The sequence below is a fragment of the Hyaena hyaena genome, unplaced genomic scaffold (assembly GCF_003009895.1).
Source record: "Hyaena hyaena isolate Hyena2069 unplaced genomic scaffold, ASM300989v1 scaffold_960, whole genome shotgun sequence".
NCBI classification, from domain to species: Eukaryota; Metazoa; Chordata; class Mammalia; order Carnivora; family Hyaenidae; genus Hyaena; species Hyaena hyaena.
The window spans coordinates 421,245-436,985 of NW_024081589.1; the positions used below are offsets into that span (position 1 = coordinate 421,245).

The 15,741-nt window shown below is 38.7% G+C and overlaps 1 protein-coding gene across 1 annotated transcript in view; it reads left to right on the top strand.

The window, feature by feature from the left end:
* CCNB3 (cyclin B3) overlaps positions 1–15,741 on the top strand; it is a 59,836-nt gene that overhangs the window by 13,125 nt on the left and 30,970 nt on the right. The window contains exons 5-7 of the mRNA XM_039221174.1: positions 5,829–8,682; positions 9,771–9,866; positions 11,128–11,220. Coding sequence (XP_039077105.1) covers positions 5,829–8,682; positions 9,771–9,866; positions 11,128–11,220 — 3,043 coding nt within the window. The remainder of the gene's footprint in view (positions 1–5,828; positions 8,683–9,770; positions 9,867–11,127; positions 11,221–15,741) is intronic.

The window sequence follows — 15,741 nt, forward strand, 5'->3', positions numbered from 1 at the left end:
AAATGGAATTATACAACATGTGGTCTTATGTATCTACCTTTTTTCATTTAGTATAGTATTTTAAAGGTTCATCCATGTTGTTTTGGATATCAGTACTTCATTCCTTTTATTGACCAGCAATATTCCATTGTATGAATATACTGTACTTTATCCATTCTTCAGTTGATGGATATTGGGTTGCTCTGACCTTTTGCTTATTGTTAATAAGTATTGTTATGAGCATTTGTGTACAAGTTTTTGAACACCTATCTTCAATTATTTTGTGTATATACCTAGGAATGTAATTGTTGGGTCATATGGTAATTCTATGGTCAACTCCGTGAGGAACTGCCAGACTGTATTCCATTGTGGTTGTACTATTGTACATTCCTACCAGCACTGTATAAGGGTTTCCAATTTTCCACATCCTTGACAATGCTTACTAGTTTTTTGTTTTTTTTTTTATGGCTGTCCTAGTGGGTGTGAAGTGGTTCCTCACTGTGGTTTAGATTTGCATTTTTCTGATGACTGTTGATGTTGAGCATCTTTCATGTACTTATTGGCCATTTGCATACCTTTCTGGAGGATTGTCTACTCAGATCCTTTGCCCATTTATTTTTTTTTAGATTTTTTTAATGTTTATTTATTTTTGAGAGAGACACACACAGAGCACAAGTGGGGGAGGGGCAGAGAGAGAGGGAGACACAGAATCTGAAGCAGGCTCCAGGCTCTGAGCTGTCAGCACAGAGCCCAATGCGGGACTCAAAACCATGAACCATGAGATTATGACCTGAACTGAAGTCAGAAGCTTAACTGACTAAGCCATCCAGGAGCCCCAGATCTTTTGTCCATTTTTTAAAAGAATTGGTTGTTGAGCTTTTCATTATTGAGTTGTAAGAGTTCTTTATATTTTCTAGATACAAGTCCCTGATGAGATATATAATTTATAAATATTTTCATTTATTCTATGGGTTGTCTTTTCACTTTCTTGTTGACATTCTTTGAGGCACAAAAGTTTTTAATTTTGATGAAGTCCAATTTATTTTCTCCTTTATTGCTTATGCTTTTGGTGTCCTATCTAAGAGCTCACTGCCAAATCTGTTAGAAAGATTTAATATTTTCTTTTCAGAGTTTTCAAGTTTTAGCTCTTAGGTTTTTTATTCCTTTTGAGTTAATTTCTGTTGGTAGTGTGTATAGGGGTCGAACTTTATTTTTTTTTTTTTTTGCATGTAGATGTCCAGTTGTTCCAGTCCCATTTGTTAAAAAGATTACTCTTTCTTCACCTAATTGTCTTGGTATCCTTGTTAAAAATCAAATTATTGTAAATATACGTGTTTATTTCTGAACTCTCAGTTTTATTCCATCAATCTACATGTCTGTCATTATGGCAGTTATCACACTATCTTGATTCTTTTTTTCTAAAAAATTTTTAATGTTTTTATTTATTTCTGAGATAGACACAGTGTGAGCAGGGGAGGGTCTGAGAGAGAGGGAGACACAGAATCCAAAGCAGGCTCCAGGCTCTGAGCTAGCTTTCAGCACAGAGCCCGACATGGGGCTTGAACCCACGAACTGTGAGATCATGGCCTGAGCTGAAGTTGGACGCTCAACCGACTGAGTCATCCAGGTGCCCCACACTATCTTGATTCTTGTTCTCTAGTACATTTTGAAATTGGAAAGTGTGATTCCTCCAACTTTATTCCTCTTTTTTAAGATTGTTTTGATTATTCTGAGTTCCTTGCAATTCCTTATAAATTTTAGAATCAGCTTGTCCATTTCCACTCATAAGCTAGCTGGGATTCTAATAGAAGTTGCCTTGAACTTGTTAATCAATTTGGTAAGAATTACCATCTTAATAATACTAAGTCCTCCAACCCGTCAACATGGGATGTCTTTTCATTTGTTTAGATCTTTAATTTCTTTCATCATTTTTGTAGTTTTCAGAATATAATTTTTGTACTTTTGTTAAATTTATTTCTGAGCATTTTATTCTTCTTGACACTATTTCAAATAGAATTGTTTTCTTAATTTAATTTTCACATTGTTCATTGTAAGGATATAGAAATATGTATGATTTTCGTGTATTGATCTTGTATCATGGAACCTTGCTGAACTTGTATATTAGTTCTAATAGTGTGGATTCCTAGGATTTTCGCTGTATAAATCATGTCATCTGCTAATACACATAGTTTTACTTCTTCCTTTACAATCTGGTGGCCTTTTATTTTCTTGCCTAGTTGCCCTGGCTAGGACCTCTAGTACTGTGTTGAATAGAAATGTCAATAGTTGGACATCCTTCTAAGAATTGAATGACCACCTTATTCTGGTTTTCATAGGATTTGCCCAGTTTTAATACTGAAAGTCTTGCATCCCAGGAACTCTCTCAGTCACAAAGAAAGACTGCTGATCTTTCAAGGAAGCCTACTCTGATCACTCTAGACTTATGATATCATAGATATTCAATATTTATTTCCTATACCAATATTTCTTAAGAGATGGATTTGAAGAGACAGGTAAGAGCCAGGTCACCAGGGCCTTGCAGATCATGGCAAAGAGTTTGGAGTTTATTCAGAGAATAGAGGGGTTTAGTCCTCAAGTGTCAACAATGCTATATGAGTTATCTACTGCTACATGACCAATCCCCCATCCCCTAAAGAAGAGTTGGATATCCTTGTCTTTTGCCTGATCTTAGGAGGAAAGCGTCAGTCTCTGACCATTAAGTCTGATGTTAGTTTTGGGTTTTTCATAGATGCCCTTTATCAAGTTGAGGAATCTCCTTTCTATTCCTAGTCTGTTGAGTACTTATATCATGAAAAGGTGTTGTATTTTGTCAAATGATTTTTCTGGATCTATTGAGATGATCATGTGGCATTTGTTTTTTACTCCATGAATATGGCTTAATATATTAATTGATTTCCAGATGTTAAACTAATCTTGCATTCCTGAGACAAATCCTACTTGGTCATGGTGTATAATCCTTTCACGTGTTGCTGATTTGGTTTGCCAGTACTTTGTGGAAGATTTTTGCATGTATATTTATGAGAGATACCAGACTATGATTTCTTGTGATGTCTTTGTTTTTGGTATCAGAGTAATATTAGCTTCCTAGAATGAGTTGGGAACTGTTCTCATATCTTGTATTTCTTGGGGTTGTTCATGAAGAACTGGTATTAATCATTCTTTAGATGTTTGGTAGAATTCACCAGTGAAACCATCGGGGCCTAGACTTTCTTTGTGAGTAGTTTTTGATTATTCAGTGTTTTTTTTTATTTTAAAAAATGTTTATTTTTGAGAGAGGGAGAAAGAGGGAGAGAGGGAGAGGGAGAAAGAGAGAGAGCGCGTGCACGAGAGAGAGAGCAAGCGAGTGAGCAGGTGGGCACCAGAGGGGTAGGGGCAGAGAAAGAGGGAGACACAGAGTCCATAGCAGGCTCCAGGCTCTGAGCTGTAAGCACAGAGCCTGATGCGGGGCTCAAAATCATGAACCTTGAGATCATGACCTAAGGCAAAGTCAGACACTTAACTGACTGAGCTACTCAGGTACCCATATTAATTCAGTGTTTTTACTTGTTATAGGCCTATTCATATTTTTTATTTTCTTTTTAAGTCAGTTTTGGCAGTTTGTGTCTTCTTAGGAATTTGTCCATTTCATCTAAATTACCTGATTTATTGGCATACATTTCTTTTGATCAGGCTTTTGTTTTACATGTTTTTATTGCACATTAATCAGATATTCACAGCAACCCTACAAAGGAGGTAATATGATTCCCACTGTATGGGTAAAAAATGTGAAGTATAGGCCGCTAACCTGCCCAGAGCCACCCAGCTAGTAAGTGGAGGAGCAGGCTTTGAATCCAGGCAGTCTAGCTCCAGAATTCAAAGTTTTAATCATAACTAGATTATCTGAAGACTACATTTAAAAGTTCTCATCGGGAGGGATCTGGAATCTATCTGGCCATGTGGAACCTCTCAAAGCACTTTCTTTTAAAAATTTTTTTAATGTTTTATTTATTTCTAGGAGAGAGAGAGAGAGACAGCGTGAGCAGGGGAGGGTCAGAGAGAGAGGGAGTCACAGACTGAAACAGGCTCCAGGCTCTGAGCTGGGAGTCAGCACAGAGCCCGACGCGGGGCTCGAACCCACGAACCATGAGATCATGACCTAAGTGAAAGTCGGACGCTTAACCGACTAAGCCACCCAGGCGCCCCAAAGCACTTTCTTTTTAAAAACAATACTGTGATGGTGATACCTCCCGTTTTGGTTTTATTTTTCAGTATTACTTTGGCTATTCGGGGTCTTTTGTGGTTCCATACAAATTTTTGGATAGTTTGTTCTAGTTTTGAGAAGTATGCTGGTGCAATTTTGATTGGAATTGCATTGAATGTGTAGAGTGCTTTAGGTAGTAATGACATCTTAACTATATTTATTCTTCCTATCCATGAGCATGGAATGTTTTTCCATTTNACTCTTGAATGCTGACAAAAACTGAGGACTGATGGATGTGGGGGGGAGGGGGGGATGGGCATGGAGGAGGGCACTTTGGGGATGAGCACTGAGTGTTATGTGGAAACTAATTTGACAATAAACTATTTGTAAAAAAAATAAATAAAAATAAAAACAATACTGTGGTTTTTAAATTATATTCATAGAGTTGTACAGCCATCACCACTATCTAATTTTATAACTTTTCAACACCCCCCAAAGAAACTTGAACCCACTAGTAGTCCCTTTCCTTTCCCAGTCCCCCTTTCTAGTCTCCTCTCTACCCCTTTCTAGCCATAGGCAACCACCAATCTTCTTTCTTTCATGGATATACTTCTATGGGTATGTCTCTCCTGGACATTTCATATAAGTGGAATCATATGGTATCTAGTCTTTTGGAGAGACTTTTTTTGTTGAGACTGATGATTGCATTCTTCAGTCCTCTTTTATTCTTATTTCTAGTCTTTCAGTGATTTGGTCATGATGAAATCCTGTTGAGAACAAAGCTTTGAATCTGACACATGTGAACAACAAATGTCTATTTTGATCTTTTTATTATCTCCACTGGGAAAGTATCTCATTAATAGCCTAGGATGAAAGGGATGTGGTTAGATACCACCAACGTTAGTTAATGGACATTTGGGCTCTTTTCCATAATTTGGCTATTGTTGATAGTGCTGCTATAAAAATTGGGGTGAATTTGCCCTTTTGGATTGGCATTTTTATATCATTTAGATAAATTCCTACTAGTGCAATCACTGGGTTCTGCTCCTGAAGCCAAAATGACACTGTATGTTAACTAATTTGAAAATAAATCAATAAAAATATAAAGTAAAATATTCTATAGTTCAAACTTAAAAAAAGGAGATACCACCAATATTAAGTACCAGCCCTCCTTTCTCTTATAAGCCTTCATAAGCCTTTCATAAGCTTCTCATAATTCTTTCTCATAACCCTTCAAACAATATTAATTTCAGCCTGCATTTTGCCAGATGCCTGATGTTGATAGACAAAGATAAATAAATGCAGCTAGTGAGGGAGACTGATACTATAGCAGGTAACTCATACAATGTGGTATTATAATAAAGACTTTGTATATAAATAAAGTAAATAAGTCATATATAGGAAAACAGAACATGGATTTTCAGAGAAATTTTTCAGAAAAGTGTGAGAACCTAAGCCATAGAAACTATACAGCATACTACCTAGTTGGTTCAGTATGGTACCCATTGATTTTTACCTTTTAATCTGTCTCTTGAGGTTAAAACCCTTTCCCCTTCTATACCTTTGGTAAATTCAGCAACAAAATGAGATGGTAGGTGAGGATTCTGGGAACTACATTATTCTTACCCAGACATTGTTTCTTTTACAGTTATAAGCTGGAACCTTCGCCAGTAGTAGTCTCTACTTCCTTGGTACCAAACGTGGAGATATCTACCATATCCAAAGCAACCACTACTGAAGAGGCATCATTTTTCAAAAAGCCAATAATTTTAGAAGAGGAACCCACTACTGAGGACACAACCCTCATCCAGAGGTCATTATCTTTAAAGAAGTCCAAAAATCAGGGGGAGGTATCCCTCGTGGAGAAGCCACCATCCTTACAGGAGGAGGCTGATAGTGATGATGAATTTGCTATAGAGCTAATGACTTTTGGGAAGAAGAATAAAACTGAGGAGGAAGCCATCACCAAAGGAACATTATCCTTAAAGAAGATGTGCACATATCAGGGGGATTTGGCTTTGCAGGACATCAGTGTTGAAGAGGATTCCTTCTTTATGGAGCCAATGAACTTTAGAAAGAAGCCTAAAACAGAGGAGGCAACCCCCACCAAGAAGGTGTCATCTTTAAGGAAGAAGTATACCATGCAGGGGAAGATGTCCCATATGAAGAAACCACTAATATTGCAGAAGACCACCTCGGAAGAGGAGTCACTTATTAAGGAGCCACTGGCTTTCAAGAAGAAACATGCTGTCAAGGATGCAGTCCTCACCTTGAGTCCATTATCTTTAAGGAAGAAGTGTACTACACTGGAGAAGATGACTCACTCAAAAAAGCCATTAGAATTGCAGAGTACCACCTCTGAAGAGAAGGCACTCATTAAGGAGCCATTGTATTTTAAAGAGAAGCCTACCACTAAGGAGGAGTCTATCTTCCAGGAGCCCTCTGTATTGCAAGAGAAGCACACCACTGATGATGATGAGGTTCTCTTGAAGCCACAGACATTGCAGGAGAACAAAGACAGTAAGGATACACTTCATATAAAGCCAATGTCCCTTAGGAAGAAACGTACTACCGAGGAGGCAAACTCCACCAAGAAGCCGTTACCTGTAAAGAAGAAGTGTACTATTCAGAGGAAGATGTACCACTTGAGGAAGCCACTAAAATTGCAAAAGACCACCTCTGGAGAAAAGTCACTCATTAAAGAGCCACTGTCCTTCAAGAAGAAGCCTACTACCAATGGGTCCCTTTTCCAAGAGCCATCCATGTTACAAGAGCAGCACACCACTCAGGATGAGATGTCCGTCTTGAAGAAGCCATTGACCTTGCAAAAGACTCCAACTGAGGAGGAGTCACTTTTAAAGGAGCCTTTGGCTCTTAAGAAGAAATGTACCATCGAGAATGCAACCCCCACCAAGAAGCTATTATCTTTAAAGAAGAAAATGTGTACTACTCAGGGTAAGATGTCCTGCTTGAAGAAGCCACTAGTATTGCAAACCACCTCTGGAGAGAAGTCACTCATTAAGGAGCCATTGTCCTTTAAAAAGAAGCCTACCACCAAGGAGGAGTCTCTCTTCAAAGAATCATCTATACTGCAAGAAAAGCACACCACTCAGGGGGAGGGGGCTCTTTTGAAGAAGCCATTGCAGGAGAATATTGATAGTGAAGATGAATTTCTTATGGAATCAGTTTCCTTTAGGAAGAAACCTAGCACAAATGTAGTCTCAATCAAGGAGCCTTTATCTTTAAAGAAGAAAAAGTGTGCCACTCAAATAATGATGTCCATCTGCAAAGAGCTATTGGACGTGCCAAATATGATTGGCAAAGATAAAGATTCCTTCTGTATGGAGCCAATGTCACTTAGGAAGAAGTCTTCAACTGAGGAGGCAGTCTTTAGCAAGACACCTTTTTCTTTAAAGAAAAAGCAAATCACTCAGGGGAAGGCATTTCTTGTAAAGAAGCCACCAGTCTCAGAGAAGACCACCTCTGAAGAAGCGTCATCCTTTAAAAATCTATTGACCTTTCATAGAAAGCCTATAACTGAAGAGGAGTTCCTCTTCCAGGATCCATCTGCACTGAAAGAGAAGCACAGCACTCTGCAGGATGTGTCCCTCTCAACTAATCCATTGGCCTTGGCAGAAAAGACCACCACTGAAGAAGAATCCTATAGTAAAGAACCATTGGCCTTAGAAGAGAAGCCTACAACTGAGGGGGAATTCCTCTCTCAGAAGCCATTTTCATTGCATGTTAAACCTACCAACAAAGATGAGTCCCTCTTCTGGAAGGCTTTGGGCTTGCAGAAGAAGACTGATACCAAAGAGTACTCTTTGAAGAAGCTGTTGGCTTTGCAGGAGAAAAGCACTACTGGAGACGAATCCCTTTTAAATAAACCATTGATTCTGAAGAAGGGGCTCTCTGCTGAGGTGGCAACAACAAGCATTGTGAAGCAATTATCTTTAAAGAAGAAACCTACTGCTCAGGGGGAGGTGTTTCTCTTGAAGAAGCAGTTGGCCTTGAAAGATAATATCACCCATGAAGAGTCCCTTATTAATCAGCCACTGGCTTTTCAGAAGCCCAGCATGGAGGAGACCATCCTAAGGGAGTCCTTGGCCTTGCAGGAGAATCCCACAATTGAGGAAGAAGCTATCCTGAGGGAGCCCTTGGCCTTGCAGGAGAGGCCTACCCTCAATGAGACATTCCATTTCAAGGAGATATGTGCCTTAAATGAGAAACCCACCACTGATAAGGAGTTGTCCCTGAAGGAGCCGTTGGCCTTGCAAGAGAATTCCACCCACAAGGAAGATAACTTTCTCAAAGATTTCTTGATCCTCCAAGTTGAAACCAGCTCACATGTGTCCAACACTGCCCCTGAATCCAGAACAGGCATGTCCAGCACTGCTACCATGTTCAGTGTGGCCAAGTTCAGTACCACAAGCAAGTCAAGTGCTTGTGAATACAGTTCCAATAGACCTTCCTCACCTTGGAGCAAGAGTTCACAAGAGGAGGTATTGTGTTCTCTTCCTTCTTAAATTAGATAATGTGTTCTTTGTTATCCCGTAGGTGGCTGCTAGTAAAGAAGTGTTTTTTATTTATTTATTTTTTTTGCCTTTCTAAGCAATTGATCTGCATATAGTAAACTATAGTAAATAAAGTTAGCCTCGTGGGATCTCTTGACTTTCCAATTGACATAGAAATACATCCAAACAATTAGAAAGTATTTATTTCAAGAAATACCCGCAAGGATCTGGAATGGTGTGTGTGTGTGTGTGTATGTGTGTGTGTGTGTGTACACAAAACTGGTATTTACAGTAGTGGTTAGCCAATTTCTTTCAGGAGATTACCTTTCTTAGTAATTGCAATCTGCATTACAGTGGGCTCTGGTCAAAGATGGGTAAAGTCCACAGAGGCATCTCTCAAGGAAAATGTCATTTTTTTTAATGTATTTATTTATTTCTCAGAGAGAGAGACAGTGTGAGCAGGGGAGGGTCAGAGAGAGAGAATCCAAAGCAGCCTCGAGGCTCTGAGCTGTCAGCACAGAGCCCAACATGGGGCTGAGCCAAAGTCGGACGCTTAACTGACTGAGCCACCCAGGCACCCCAAGGAAAATGTTATTTAAGTTGTAAATTGGAAGGATGAAGGGATGAGATTTGGCAGGCAGGAGGAGAAATACCCTTCTTGTATGCAAAACATCCTGGGTAAAGGTGTAGAAAGGAGGAAAAGGCTACCAAGAAGCTGAATTGGATTAGATCAAAGCATTGAGACAAAACAAGTGACCTAAGAAGACAGGTGACATAAGTTGAAGTCGTAAAATAAGTGTTTTTCTTGGAGAGTCTTGAACTTACCTGTAAAAATGGTGTCTAGTCCCTAGGGCAGAGCAGACATGTACAAGGAGGACTAAACATTTCTTGGTCACTTAGCAGTATGAGGATTGAAGGACCTAGGGGTGCTCTGTTATGGCCCAGGATATATAAGTTTTGAGGAAACTTAGCAGAAATTGACAGTGGGAAGAAAGGAGTGCATCATTTGTGTGTATGTGCTAAGCCTTCCCTGGAATCTTTCTCCTCCTAATGCTTTTTTGGTGATTTCCAAGCAGATGACCCCATTGGCAGATATTGACAAGAACCACAATGATCCATTTTTCAACTCAATATATGCCAAGGATATCTTCAGTTACATGAAGGAGAGAGAGGTATGTAGGTGGCTGTTGGAGAGGGAGGTTTCCTAGGTCTCATTTTCTTATCATTCCATCCTTCAAATGCAAGTTGAAGGGGAGGTAATAATGATGATTAAAATAACAACGGCAACAACTGACATCTACTAGTAGCTTATTATAAGTTAGACATTATGCTAAGGGATTTATGCACATTATCTTGTTTAATTCTCCCAGGAACTCCACGATAGTAGGTATTATTATCTCCTTTTTAGAGATTGGAAAAACTGCTCAGAATCACAGAACTACTATATGGTAGAGGTGGGATATGGGCTAAAGACTGATGACTTTGAAGATCATAAGCGTGCACCTCTAACTGTTGAGGAGACAGTCTCAGACACAGAAATAGTATTCTCTTTCCAAGTGGCTGCTCTTAGAGATCTTTTCCCTTCTCTATCCAAGTTTCTGGCATCATATGTAAAATCACTCTCTAACCTGGTGAAATTTTCTTTCTCCTTTGATATCTGCCAGTCTCCCTGACCACTAAAATTCATTGATTTCCAAATTTTCTTTTCTCTCTCTCTCTCTCTCTCTCTCTCTCTCAATGGAGCAGATGGAGCCAAGATTATCTACCAACTATCTACCAAGTTTAGCAGGCCATGCATAAGAGGGAGGATGAATATCTTATCTTCTCTCTAGAGACATAACATTTGTTTAACTGACTCCAGATCCTTCAATTTTTCTAGTATATCTTGGAGGAAGTAAGAGATAACTTTTGTTAAACTACAAGTATGGGCCTTAGCACTGTCAATTTCACTTGGGATTTTGTTAGAAATACAGAAACCTAGCCCCACCCCAGACCTTCTAAATTAGCATGTGAATTTTAAAGATCCCTAGATGGTACACATGTTAAAGTTTGAGAAGCACTGCTTTACACATCGTGGCATTGTGCATTGGATTGAATTGCAACGAAGGGGCAGAACCTCTCTGGTATTTTTCTGTAGTCATAGGCCTATTCCTGCCTATATTCCATATACCCCCTGGAATCCTCATTATCCACCCTGACACTTGAATATGATGTGCATCCATTTCCCAAGGATAACTAGAACTTGTCTAGAAAAAGATACTTTAATCTGCTCCTATCTGATACCAGCTGAAAATAATGAGGTAGAACTGTGAATGAATTATCTTATTACAATTTATTTTTCTGAGATATTAGTTGCAAGAATTTTTTCTAAGTTACAATTTTTAAACCAAAAGAAGAGCTTATTTATTAATATTTCTTTTTTATTGCTGCCAGGACAAGTTCATACTTACAAAATACATGCACAGGCAGACTGACATCAGCAGTTGCATGAGGGCCATTCTTGTGGACTGGTTGGTAGAGGTTCAGGTAAGCCTGACAACTGCTTTAAGGGGCTGCTCTTCTCTTTTTTGATCATTCAACATCGCCAGATGCCACGCATGGTAAAACTTTTCTGGGTGTACAGAGCTGATTAAGCCATGGTTCCTGCCTTCAGAGGGAGCTTATGATCTAGGGGGTAAGATAAGACATGCAGACAGATAAGTATGATAAAAAGCAGAATACACTAAGTTCTATAAGAATGTTATACATAAGACACTATGAGAGCCCAGTAGAAGGAGAGACTATTTATAGAAAAGGCAATGATGGTATGGTAGTTTAATCATTCTCAAAATTTTGTAAAAGCCTATCTAGTGATTTGGATAGATGTCAGTGAGAAAGTCTTTCAAGCTCCGGGATCAGGAATAGGAAGGACATTGTGGCAGACATGGCAGGACCAGACCTGGCAGGTAGCTATTTACCCAGGGTTGGATGTTGAGAGAATACTGCTATGAATACTTAATTACTTCTTTATACTAAGGAATGTTAGTCCAGAGGAGTACCTGGCACATAATGGAGTATCAATAAGTATTTGTTGAATGAATGGAATTGAATGTCTTGCTATGGAGTTTGTGAGGAAATATAAGTCATAGGCTGTGCCCAAAAGAGTCTTAACTATGTAATTGGGCAGAAAAGGTAATATAGTTTAATATCCTTTATTAAGTACCAGAAGAGTGTTTCAGGGTCACTTTGAAGTAACAGACCTGGAAAATGTGGTAGATGTGGTATATTTAGATATCAGCAAAGCACAAAAATACCTCTCATCTTATAGAAATGATGAAAAATAGTAAATTAGATAAGAGTAGAATTTGGATAGATCTTTATAAGTAAAACTGATCTCAGAGATTGCTGATCATTATTAAGGTAGAAGGAGGACTGACATAGGACTTTGTTCTAATTAACACTTTTATCAGTGATGTAGATGAGAACAGAAAAGATCTACTCATCAGATATTGCATGGCATGAGACTGGGAATAGAGATAGGACATAAATGGATATCAAAGATAAAATATCTCTACTAGCTGGAATGATGAACTGAATATTTTTTAAAAGCTTTTGTTGTTATTTTAACTGCACAAAAATTCATATTTGTTATAGCAAGCAATAAATTATAATTACCTGTGATCACACAACTCACAACTACTGTTCATATTTGTGTGTGTATGTTATTCACTTTTAATTTTTTTAATGTTTATTTTTGAGAGAGACAGTGCAAGTAGGGGAAGGGGTAGGGGGAGAGAGAGACACAGAATCTGAAGCAGGCTCCAGGCTCTGAGCTGTCAGCACAGAGCCTGATGCGGGGCCTAGACCCATGAACCGTGAGATCATGACCTGAGCAGAAGCCAGACGCTTACCTGACTGAGCCACCCAGGTGCCCCTGTCCCTCCACTTTTAAAGAGGTGGACATCCACTTTAGGGGTGCACCTATAGTGCATGAATCAGAGAATCATAAATGCCCAGGTCCCATCCCATATTGTCAAATCAGAATTGAATTGTGGGGGTGTGGCTGAGGCACATATATATATATATTTTTTTTGTTGTTTTCTTTTTATATTTTTTATTTCTTTTAATTTATTCATCATGACAAGTATACTACTCTTTTTTTTAAATATTTTTATTTATTTCTAGGAGAGAGAGAGACAGCGTGAGCACGGGAGGGTCAGAGAGAGGGAGACACAGACTCTGAAATAGGCTCCAGGCTCTGAGCTGGCAGTCAGCACAGAGCCCGACGCGGGGCTCAAACCCACGAACCGCGAGATCATGACCTAAGCGAAAGTCGGACACTTAACCGACTAAGCCACCCAGGCGCCCCAAGTGTATTATTCTTTAATCTCTATCACCTGTTTCACCCATCCCCCTAACTACCTCCCCTGTGGAAACAATCAGTTCTCTATATTTAAGAGTCTGTTTCTTGGTTTTTCTTTTTCTTTCCTTTTCTCCTTTGTTTTGTTTCTTAAATTTGACATATGAGTGAGAACATATGGTATTTGTCTTTTCTCTGACAGACTTACTTCACTTAGCATACTACTCTCTCTCGTCATCCATGTCCTTACAAATGGCAAGATTTCATTCTTTTTTATGGCTGAATAATATTCCACTGTGTAGATATACCACATTTTCCTATCCATTTTGGACACTTGGACTGCTTCCATAGTTTGGCTATTGTAAATAATACTACCATAAACATATGGGTACATGTATCCCTTTGAATTAGTATTTTTGTATTTTTTGGGTAAAGGAGCACATATGTTTTTATAAAGCTCCACAAGTGATGTTAATGTACACCTTTTGATAGAAAATCACAGTTCTAGAAAATATATAGTGTTTCTATAACTTTAATTTTATTTTTTTTAAATTTTTTAATGTTTTATTTATTTCTGAGAGAGAGAGAGAGACAGCGTGAGCAGGGGAGGGTCAGAGAGAGAGGGAGTCACAGACTGAAACAGGCTCCAGGCTCTGAGCTGGCAGTCAGCACAGAGCCCAACGCGGGGCTCGAACCCACGAACCACGAGATCATGACCTAAGCGAAAGTCGGACGCCTAACCGACTAAGCCACCCAGGCGCCCCTAATTTTATTTTTTTTAAGTAGACAGTAAAGTGAACTTTTAGGTATACAATTCTATGAAAATTTAATATTTGATTTGAAATAAGATTCACAAGAAGATGTTAAAAACCATATAGGGGAGGTCCTGTGTACCCTTCACCTACTTTTTCTCAATGATAACATTTTGCAGAAGTATAATACAGTGTCATAATTAAATTTATTTAAATTTCATTGATTTTTGCATGCACTTATTATGTATGTTTAGTCTATAAAATTTTATCACACATGTAAATTTTTTTTCCTTTTTTAATGGATTATTGTCAAGTTGGTTTCCATATAACACCCAGTGCTCATCCCCACAAGTGCCCTCCTCCATGCCCATCACCCCCCTTCCCCTCCCCCCGACACCCATCAGTCCTCCATTTGTTCTCAACATGTAAGAGTCTCTCATGGTTTGCCTACCTCCCTCTCTCCCCGATTTCCCCCCTTCTTCTCCCCCACAGTCCTCCATTAAGTTCCTCCTAATCCTCCTAATCCTCCTATACGTGCAAACATATGGTAAATGTCCTTCTCTGCCTGACTTATTTCGCTCAGCATAACAGCCTCAAGTTCCATCCATGTTGCTTTGTAAGCATGACCACCACAGTTGAGGTACAGGACTGTTCATTACTACAAAGATCCTTCATGTTACCCCTTTATATCAACAGTCATTTTCCTCCACTCACCTTAGTATCCCTGGAAACTCCTAATTACTTCATGTCTATAATTTGTAGTTTCATAAATATTATATAGGTGGAATCATACAGTACATAACTTTTTGAGATTGGCTTTTGTTATTCACCATAATTCCTTTGAGATCCACCTGTAGTGTGTAAGAGTTTTAGTTGCTCTGTTTCCTTGTCAGCACTTGGTATTAGAATTTTTTTTTTATTTTAGCCATGTAACAAATGGGTAGAGGAATCTTGCCATAGTTTTATTTTTACTTTTTTTTGTTGACTTAAAAAAATAAATTCAAGTTAGTTAACATATAGTGCAGTATTGGTTTTGGGAGTAGAATTTAGTGATTCATCACATAAATAAAACACCCCGTTCTCATCCCAAGTACCTCCTTAATGCCTATCATCCATTTAGCCCACCTCCCTCTCCTCCAGCAACCCCCAGTTTGTTCTCTCTGTTTAACAGTCTCTTAGGGTTTGCCTCCCTCTCTATTTTTATTTTAGTTTGTTTTTCCTTCCCTTCCCATATTTTCATGTTTTGTTTCTTAAATTCCACATATGGGTGAAATCATATATTTGTTTTGTCTTTCTCTGACTGACTTATTTTGCTTAACATAATAACTCTAGTTCTATCTTCATTGCTTCAAAAGGCAAGATTTCATTTTCCATTGCTGAATAATATTACATTGTGTGTACACACCACATTTTCTTAATCCATTCATCAGTCAGTAGACATTTGAGTTCTTTCCATAATGTGGCTACTGTTGATAGTGCTGCTATAAACATTAGGGTGCATGTGCCCCTTCAAAATAGCATTTTTGTATCCTTTGAATAAATACCTAGGAGTGTAATGCTAGATCATAGGGTAGTTCCATTTTTAATTTTTAATATTTTTTTATTTATTTCTAGGAGAGAGAGAGAGAGAGAGAGACAGCATGAGCAGGGTAGGGTCAGAGAGAGAGGGAGATACAGACTCTGAAATAGGCTCCAGGCTCTGAGCTGGCAGTCAGCACAGAGCCCAACGTGGGGCTCGAACCCACGAACCGTGAGATCATGACCTAAGCGAAAGTCGGACGCTTAACCGACTAAGCCACCCAGGCGCCCCTGTTCTCTATTTTTAAGAGTCTGGTTGTCTCTCTCTCTCTTTTTTTTTCTTCATCTGTTTTGTTTCTTAAATTCCACATATGAGCGAAATCATTTGGTATTTATCTTTCTCTGACTGACTTATTTCACTTAGCATTATACTCTCTA